Here is a 10,145-nt window from a genome sequence, read left to right on the forward strand (position 1 = left end):
TATCAGGTCGAAGTCCGTTTATTTCAACAGTAGACTCATATTCATTTTAGTGCTAATTGATGTCTAGAGAAGTCAAATATCAAGCCAATATATCTTTATATCAGTTATATGTATATTGTAATCTATAGGACTACCAGTAGGCCTACAGCTAATTTGGTTGTGCAAGTGCAGGTATTCCCGGCTTGCTTTTGCTTTTTACTATTGAACAATTGAACATGCTCGGCGACTGTCTGATTACCAGGGATATAGTGTTCTCCAGTCGATATCCGTCATTCTTCACTAATCGTTGCGTTTGCTTATAATTCGTGCTGATTATATGTTAATTGAACAATGACGACTCAAGTGTCTTGTACTTATGCAGTAAAGCAGACACAGTAACTCAAGTGTGATTGTGAACGCTTGTGTGTATATAACAATTTAATCGGGGACTTCGGAATAACTTGTACATTGATGGGCTGAGTCACCCATTGCTCCTGTCAACACTGTTGTCGTGATTATTGCTGTTTCGTTTCTCAGATCTGTTTTGAAACGCCTCATTCGAATCGTTCGGCAGCAACAAGTGGAATTGATTTCGAAACTACGACTACATTCTTGACTGAACGTGCCGATTTCCAGCCGGCTTTTATGATCTCATGAGCCGATGTTGTTGGTGGGATAGCCCATCGAGTTGCGCTGCGATCGTACGGTGGTTACTACCTATCGTTGTTTCCGGGAAAACCCGGTTCGATCCTGGTCACAGCACGTTTTTTCCTCATGTTCATTTAGGAAGCTATATCGTCGACGACTCCTTTCTATCAAACCTATCTGTAAACTTGATCACGCATATGCAATATATTCCAGTACCAATACCTTTATCCATATTCGTTTATTACCTTGGAAAAATTTTCGCGCATGGCGCGATAAGTAAACAAATACACACTCATTTTGAAGACAATATTATTAGCGAGGCTGGTGCGTAGTTATAGCCAATAGGCATCAACAGCTATGTCATGCGTTCACCGGGAATCACGTGATGTCGAACTTGGGTTACATATAGAAAGAGCGCGCGTGTGTGTGGGTGTCACTGACTCGTATGCACAAAGGGTAGTGATGGAACTGCCCGTAGAAAGCTTGAGGTTGTATTAATTCACGCTATGTTGGGTCCAAAAGCATCGCTTATTGTGGGCTAACAAATGAGTGTTATGGCCCTGCTTGAAATCAACGCTTGGTTTCTTACTCATCAAATATTTGCCTCGCCTCAAGGCCTACTAGGCCATGCCCGCCTCCAAATCTGTTTTCTGGCTGAGCCGCCGTTTTACGTATGTGTGATACATCGTATACGCTTCAAACACGTAAATCTCCATTACGGGTTAAATTCACGGAACGGACAGTTTAAAGTACCGAAGGTTTCCTAAAACCAAATAATTCGAAATCGAGTTGATAACGCTTGTATATTTCTTCAATAGTTTTGGTAGAAACTGACGCTAAGTAGCCATTCACTTTCTCCTGGTCTGTTTGCCTTGACGATTCGTAATTTGCAGGAAACGTAATGTTGTCCATGCTCACGAGCTTCATGAACGCAGCCATGTCGTCGTTGATTGTTTCGACATGTAAGATAAAGTCATACCGTATCGTGCATGGTAGACACAGTTCATGGTAAAAACTCCAATGACGATCACGTTCCTTATCCATGGCTGCGTACCCCAGAAATTCACCGAACGTCGCTGATATGTTACGGCGGCTGTCGCCTGATATAATCGTATGAATCATTCTAGAGAAATTTGTAAATTCTCTATTCCACGGATATTCTCTTTCGAGTTTGGACCTGTAGGCGGACAAAAGTCTGTAAAGAGGATCGCGGACAATTATTAGTCTTTTGTAAGTCTTTAATTTTTCAATTATTTCCCTTGAGTTCCGTAGCTTTCTCAAATTTAAGTTGGCGTTGGTTAATTGGACAGCGAATCCCGACTCGACTTTTGACAGGTCTGATGCATTCACCAACTTTTCGGCTGTAACGAGTACTTTCTTCATACTCGAACTTGCACACTTTGGTATCTCGCAGAGAATGAACTGTAGATAGAATTACCCGTTACATAAGTTTGGCCATATACGTTGAACGCGGTAAAAACAAGAAGTCACCCCGTGAATCACCAGATCAGAAATAGTGAATCCAACTTGTTCGACATAAGTCCTTCCTTTACTACAAAATTTTATGTATTTTACGACTCAACAAAATTCGTAGTCTCTCGACCCTGGTTCGACCCTATACACATGACTCGGTGATCCAGTTCTGGGGCAACGGAATTGAGTCCACCAGCGATGTGCGGTCAGGCGAGGAGGGTGAAACTGTGCCTCGCCATTAGTCAGGGTAAGTAGATAAAAGCTTTGAAAACGTTTACCGGAATCTTTGGGATATGTCCCATGAGTTTTCTGCTAACGACTCTTGTAGTATCAATGACCATCGGTGCAATAATATTATTTGTATAATAAATATTGAATTTAACGCAATTTAGCCGTCATCGATGTCACTCACTTTATGATTATCCGAGTACAACAGCTTGACGCTCCGATGCAACAATCTAACGTCAAAATCATCGCTGATGTTTCCCAAATTGTGACGCTTACATTCTTCCCGAAGCAGCGAGCGACGCTGGATTTGGAGTTCGTTAAACCTGCCTTCATCCACAGTCGGGTGGATCTCGAGCTGTGTGAAATGGGTCGTCATTTTGATACGTTCCCGCGGTCCCTTCATTACAGGAGCCGGGAATCTTGTCGAATAATAATAAGCGAGCTGCAACGAATTGAATAGCAAAGATGTCCGATACTGAGTAGCAAACAAAAGCTCGACCAAGCGTACCAACAACAAGAGTCAAGACAGAAAGGGTCAAATTATCGGTGTCCGGTTAATACCGAGAATGCTATTACCGAGAATGCTATTACAGAGAAGGACAATACCGAGAATGAACATTACCGAGAATTGACAATACCGAGAATGGACATTACCGAGAATGGACACCACCGAGAATGGACATTACCGAGAATGCTATATATGCAATGCAGGCATGTTATGCGTATGAGCAGTGTCCATTCTCGGTAATGTCCGTTCTCGGTAATGTCCATTCTTGGTAGTAGTATTCTCGGTAATGCCCATCTTGGTAATAGCATTCTCCGTAATAGTATGGAACCAAATTCTCGAGGAGCCCAAAATATACAGTGTCTAAATCAGGGGCAGCCAACCTTTTCGGCCCATGGGCCGCACGAGATTTACGAACCATTGCGCGGGCCACTTGAACGTCAATGACCTTTTTAAGTCGTCGATAGTAGCGAACTCGATTAGGTAACGATGAAAACGAGACTTATTGTACTTCGCGCATTAAAATCGATAACAGTTATGTCATGAGATTTTCTGATAGCAAATGAATGGATGTGGTCAATAATATTTATACTTACATATATTGCGGGTCGGCTTTATAAACTGCTGGACTCATTTGCAAGGACATAATTATTCAACGCTTAGACATATCAATATCGAAGATTTCGGTGAACATGCGTCTATCATTTTGTGCAAAGGTTTCATCGCCGACAATCTTTCTGTGAGTGCAGAGCAGACGCGAAGTCACAAGTTGGACGACACGTTCTCTCATAATTGCGATTGTAGTTCGACTAAACTCTGTGGATTGGGGGTATTTTCATTTTTAATTTTCTGGAGGGAGCACCAATACTAACACAAAGAATTCGAATGACAAAAATTATCAACTCAAATAAATTTGCCACGAAATATTATACTATCTGGTCATATACAAAGATCTAGGAAAGAAGTGGCCGGCCACTGGCAACGCCAATTCGTCGGAACTGATATTTTAATCATCAACATCCGAAATTTCGCTGTCCGGCTAATCAAACCTTGGTTGGCCTTGCAAGTTCACAATAATTTACCTGGGTAATTCATTTATTTGGTATTACAAATAATCTCGGGAAATACCTTGCGGATCACTCAAAACCTTCTCGCGGCCACATTCGGCCCACAGGCCACTGGTTGGCCGATCCCGGTCTGAACAGTACGTCATTCAAATAGGATATAGTGTCAAACAGTGCGTCTCATGATAGTCAGGCGATAATAATACTGATCCAGTCAAGGTGTCGGTTAAGGATAAATGGTGATGGTGGTTCTCACCCTTTAACAGCCTGGCTAACCCTTGCGCCAAACTTGCGCCTTCAAGCCTATCCTAAATTTTCGCAGAGTCACAAAAACAAAGTCGTCTACAGAAATCTACCACAATTAGACGAAGTGGAGCAAAATGCCATTAATCTAACTACAATCAGATTTTTGCAAAGTTTGTATGCTCGGATTCTAAATTTAATCTGATTTGTGGTTATCCTGAAATACTACAGGAGATATGTATGGTGCGAAACGAGCAAAGCATGGTGTACAGACATTTGCCATTCTTATGCTTATGAAAATGAGCACTGATTTGATATGAACTAAACTTTTTTTGCTGTTTGCTAACTCGGGTCTGTAACCACGTTACGCACATAATACATTATCATAAAACACTGCTGCAAAAACCGAACTGTGCATCAACGACAGTGCCAAATGAAAGAAATCAATATAACATGTTTGCACTATAAAACAGATATTTACTGCTTATCAGTGTGACTCCACTTGTATGACTCGGTTTTCATCTCCGCGGAACCAATGGGAGAGTCGCAACAAACTTCTGGGATTGGTATCATTCCCGGTTAAGCATCACTGCGTTAATGTGGGGTTTAGAGCGATGTTAACTTGTGTCAAGGTTGTGATTAAAGGTGAGGTTCAGGATAGCTTATATTGTGGTTAGTGTGACGGTTAGAGTTAGATATACTTACCAAATATCTGCTACATATAAATTTGTAGATTACAACAGCCGCACCAAATGCTAGGATCCTATGTCTCACTTTAGAACTATTCCGTATTGCCGGCATAACGCTGGTGATAAAGTAGCTTTAATCTTTAATTATCTGCAATACGGAAGCACACAGTTATCAAATCGTGTTATGATACTACTAACCACAGTGTCACCATCACATCACACTATGGAATCAATACGTCATGTCCGATGCCATGGTCGCAGTACTGTGAAAAACCCACGATCATTTGAAACAGACTAAAATCACGCAAGCCAGTTCCCCATCAAAAGCCATCGCTCCTCGCAGTGCATAAATAACTGCCCAACTACTTCGTATAATCTCACAGGACACAATGAACGACACTTTCTAGAAATTCTGCCGACTTCGGAATATGTCCATTGATGAGCACGATCATCATTGACCACAAAGAATGAACTTTTTCGGTAAACCGATTGAATAGATTGATGACCCCAAATTACCTTGACCGAATCGATTTTGCATTTTTACTGAGTATTTGGCTGCTTTACACAGCAATCGTTTCAAAACTACGCTGCAGTTGCCTTCTAAACCTACACCGCACCCTTTGCTCTCACCGCCCAATTTTGTAGCCAGACCCCCCCAATCGCCCATTTCATGGTCAGCATCCCCTTCAAGCTCGTGAACGCCCCCAGGGGGCGCTGGACTACATCCACCTTTGCCTAACATGTTTTACTTAAATCCACTTACTCTTCGGACTTTGGATTATGTGAAGTCGAAATTAGTTTTGCAATATGGTCCCATCGATGTTACCTAATAGCCACTGTATCGTGGAGCCTGACTACTTGTTTGAAAATTGCATCTATATGTACTGGTATTTGTCATTTTGATTTGATCGGGAATATGCAGCCTGCAATTTCGAAAGTTTGCCACGTCTTGACCGAATCTACTTTTAGAAACTCCTTACTTTGGTATTCTTCAAATCTTCAATTACTATTTTCTCTTGAGGTAGTTTTGAGATATCTGCGACATCACTACTTTCGCTAGTAATTCAGTGAACATTTACGGCTTCACTTCTACTTCTACTCGAGTGCCAGTAATAACTTAGTTGGCCACCCCCGCATGTACATCCCTACCTTATATATCTGCTACTTGACGTATAGTTTACCGCGATAGCTGATATCAGTTCAAATGAAATCGCCTCAAAATTGAATATATTCAGGAGTTTTTCCATTGACAAAGTCGATATCTAAGAGCTCACTTTCTCTAATATATGTTGCAGACTTTCGGATAAACTGTTACTTCTGTTGTAAGCCGGAAATCTTTGTGTAATATATATTGTTCAGCAATTAAATACTGGCCAGTCCGCACACGTTTTTGCTAGTCCCACCCTACACCGATTGTCTAATTACATCACCTCACATTGCAATTCTTTCTATATTGTGTGTAATACCGACACGAATGTATGTTTCTCGTTAAAAAATGCACAGAAGATTGCCGAAGTTGTCGATCCGCAAAATTGGGCCATGGCCCACTGGTTGAGAACCCCTGCTCTAAGCTAATGATTCACAACCTTTTTAATAGCTGTCTGTATTTCCATATCCTAATAAGTAACATCCATGTCGTTATAGTCTGTTGAAAATTATGTTATTCCTTGTCTGGCATTGCGAGAAACGTAAGATTTCCGCCCTGAACAACTATTGCTGGGAAATGCTGTAGCCTATGTCATGAACATAGCTTTCTGATTCACCGTGGTCTATTTTCAGTTGTCATGACATCAATAGTGAACATGATCGCTTCCTGATATAAATGACGCATATCTATTCGTTGTGTGTACAAATCAAACTTAGGAACGAAAATATATTTCACAAGTTGCCAATCTACTGACTCTGTATAACTTGACGTAGCGTAGAGACCATTTGTAATGTGTGTATATTTGTGACTAACTGCATCCAGTAACCCTTTCCTCTTTCAATAGAACGAAGAAGAGTTTCAAATGCTGGTGGAGGAACGTCGAAAAGATGCATGATAGAAATGGGCGCATGTTTGGAAACGAGGCCTATACTATCGGTAAAATGTACTTGTTGTCTTGTTGATTTGCATTACATTTTTGTGGATGTCTTGAATCGCTGGAGCATCCTGCATCTTGAATTTTCATCCTAACTAATAGGTAGTACCTAATATAATCTTAACTTATTGCAGTGAAATGAAGCCAATGAGACTAAGAAAGGACCACAAGAACTACAGGTTTCACGGAAACGAATATATTGTCAATCATGATTTGTCAGGTGAGTTCAAAGACTTGCTGCATGTTTGTTCTGGAACTTTTTGCGCATAGACATAGAACAGTGGTCGGGAACCTTTTTTGTCCGAAGAGCCATATTGGCCCTATTATTTCCATCTTAACTCCCAAAGAGCCACATGTCGATCAACTGTTACGTAACAATTGAAAATTCGTGACGTTATGGTAGCACTAATCCGAACTCACTACATGGGATTTTTCGTATTTTATCTGTAAAAACTGGTATTTATTGTTCGAAAATAAAGCTCGAAACGAGAGGTAAGGCACAGACGGGCCAAGCCTCATCCACCATTGCTAACGCAATTCATCGTAAGTAGCTCAGAATTTATAATAACTGATATTAATCGAATGTGACTGTCACACTATCGAATGTAACTGCCACATTCGATAGTCAGACTGATTCCGAAAATCTAAATACTTATCGACTTCTCAATCCTCAAAGTATTCGGTGGTAACATAAGGTTGTATGGCGCGCGCTATGGCACGCTACCTGAGTATGGACTATACGCCGCGTTCCCTCTAGGGTCCGCAACAGAGAGTCGGCGGATACGTTGGCCAGCACTTTATTGTACAACATAAACCCGAACAGACTAAGGATAAAACATCGGATAAAATAGACAGCGTCGGTCGATCATCATACAAAAAGCCGGCTGTCGTCAGGTAGAGAAGCCAGCACAGAATCGGACGAATGTCTGCTTTAAATAGTCGGAATAGAGGCAGGGTCGCGCACAATGATCAGCAATGATTGGTAATTAGATGATCCGACGTCAAGAGGGTATGTGCGGTACACCAATCCGCCATAGTTGCGCTACACGCCTACATTTTATCGCCGGTACTACACAGAGCTATACTTACCAATCAAGAACACGGATTGCTATGACGTTGTTAGTAATTCGAGTTTGTAATTGTGAATGTCACATCCACAACAGTTCATTTCACGCTGTAGATAAGGAAGTCAATGCGTATTTGAAAACTGCATTTTAAAATGGGCGTCGCCATGTCTGCTATGCTCTTTGATTAATCAACGTATCGCAGAATTCAAGATTTCGAGGAAGGTACATAGAATTGGCGAGTGATATTGGCCGCCGGCGTGAAAGTAACTTAAATTTGAAGATTATGAAAAGAGGGGGTCTGAGCCCCTAAACCTGAAGACGGCATTGTCTTTACCTCTCACAGACATGTTTATTGTTTATACTGCCACGACGGGGCCTACGATATCGTAGGCCCCGGCCACGAGAATAATTATTCTGGCCGTCATAAAAATTTACCAACACGTCGCTACAATATTGGTCAACCGTCAACCCAGTACAAAAATAAATTTTTGGCAAAGAGTCATATCGTATACCCAAAAGAGCCATATATGGCTCGCGAGCCATAGGTTACCGGCCACTGACATAGAATATACCTTGTCATTGCATGGCCCACGAACCAAATACGGCTGTGAACCTGACTATGGCTGCGCCTCGAAAGATTGCTGGGAATCTATAATATGAAATCTACATTTGAATGTCAATGCATATGCTAACGTCAATGCGTTCGCTTGACGACCTGTTTATTTATGAAAAGTGTGTGGTCGGTCTAAACGTAGTCGAAATCCATATTCATTATCAATTCATTGAAGTAAAGTATGCCATGTAAGTTTTAATGTAAGAATAAAAAACATCATCTATTTAAAAACAATATAACGCTATTGCTGAATATGTTAAAGTAGACGTCGTTGCTACTCCAGTAGAAGTAGAAGTATCTCAATGAATTTCTATACGTAATTACAAGCAGTATTAGCAACTTCCAAGGCATGTCAAAATCTGTCAAGTGGAATTAGACAATGAAAGGTCAAAACTTATTAAGTTGGTGGTTTCAAAATTTTAATTTGGTTAACGGGTGACATACTTCAAGCCAGTGATCCTCAACCAGTATGTGCTGCGGCACACTAGTGTGCCTATTGTACAGCTTTGTCACCGCGAGAAAATGTGTTCTGTGGAACAAGGACGAAGCATAACAAAAATGATATATTGGTGAATAATCCTAGAATTATCAACGAAAAACTCAAATAACTCTGCTTGTGGTAGTTGGAATTGAGTCAAATTTGTTTTGCATCGTCTCTGAAGACACCTCAACAATTGCATGGGGTTGACAAAAAATTTAAATTAAAAAAAACAAATCCCTGATAAATTAAAATTTTAAATGGATCTGCGGAGCCTTATACTTATTATAATTGAACCAAAAATTGGTGTGCAGCGTTATTTATAGTGACGTGACAATTGAAACACTGAATAGCTGGAATCCAAAAAAAAGATATTTTTGAACAGCCCTACTGCACAGTTTCCAGTTAAAGTCTTGTTAACGCACTTTTTATAATAACTCTGTTTGGAGAGATCGAATGACTCGAATTGATAATATACTACATTTCCTCACTTTTAGCAGTTTCTGCTCGCATTTTCAAGTACCAGTACCAATAGACAAAATCTTAATAGTCTGGTTACTTTACTATTCTTCGAGATTACAATCAAATGTCGGCCTTGGCCGCCTGAGTCTTGAGTCATATTACTTGGTTCTAGTCAAGCGCAATAACTCGAGTGCAAGTCAGGTCAATAAACGGATTGACTTGAGTCCTGTTTAACATAACAGTGCACTATATAAGCAGTGCTCAGAAACGTGTAAATTTGCAGAATTTAAATGATGCTGCGGTATAATAATGTATATAGAGGATATGGTGAAATGAAGCACGGGAGCATTAACATAACCTGCGACTAATAAGTTTCACGACTTTATTTCGATACGCTGACTGACATGTGAATCACAGGCCAACACGTTGTTGGAATTTAGCATACACTGCATTACACAAATCACAACGAGCTTTGGAGGTTATGATTTATTGATATCACTGTTCCCTGTCGTCACCCTACTTTAGAATGACTATTATTGATCACGTTGTTAGATTGTGGTGAAGAGGAATTAATTCTACATGAAGCCATGTCGATGGGATAACCTATCGCGCTGC

The 10,145-nt window shown here is 40.7% G+C and overlaps 1 protein-coding gene across 2 annotated transcripts; it reads right to left on the bottom strand.

Moving 5' to 3' along the window:
- Positions 1-846: 846 nt before the first annotated feature.
- On the bottom strand, positions 847-5,348 carry LOC145445151 (carbohydrate sulfotransferase 9-like). Of its 2 annotated transcripts, none has more exons than XM_080323297.1 (3): positions 4,846-5,348; positions 2,513-2,770; positions 847-2,049 (listed from the first exon to the last, which is right to left on the bottom strand). In XM_080323297.1, the coding sequence occupies exons 1-3, from the start codon at positions 4,939-4,941 to the stop codon at positions 1,372-1,374; spliced, it is 1,032 nt and encodes a 343-aa protein (XP_080179423.1). In that variant the 5' UTR covers positions 4,942-5,348; the 3' UTR covers positions 847-1,371. The 2 variants fall into 2 exon arrangements, with proteins under 2 accessions (XP_080179423.1, XP_080179429.1); XM_080323303.1 differs by having other exon boundaries at positions 2,513-2,683; positions 4,846-5,347.
- Positions 5,349-10,145: the final 4,797 nt, after the last annotated feature.

Source organism: Botryllus schlosseri, chromosome 1, assembly GCF_051294905.1.
Source record: "Botryllus schlosseri isolate E-star chromosome 1, Bs_hap1, whole genome shotgun sequence".
Taxonomy (NCBI): Eukaryota; Metazoa; Chordata; class Ascidiacea; order Stolidobranchia; family Styelidae; genus Botryllus; species Botryllus schlosseri.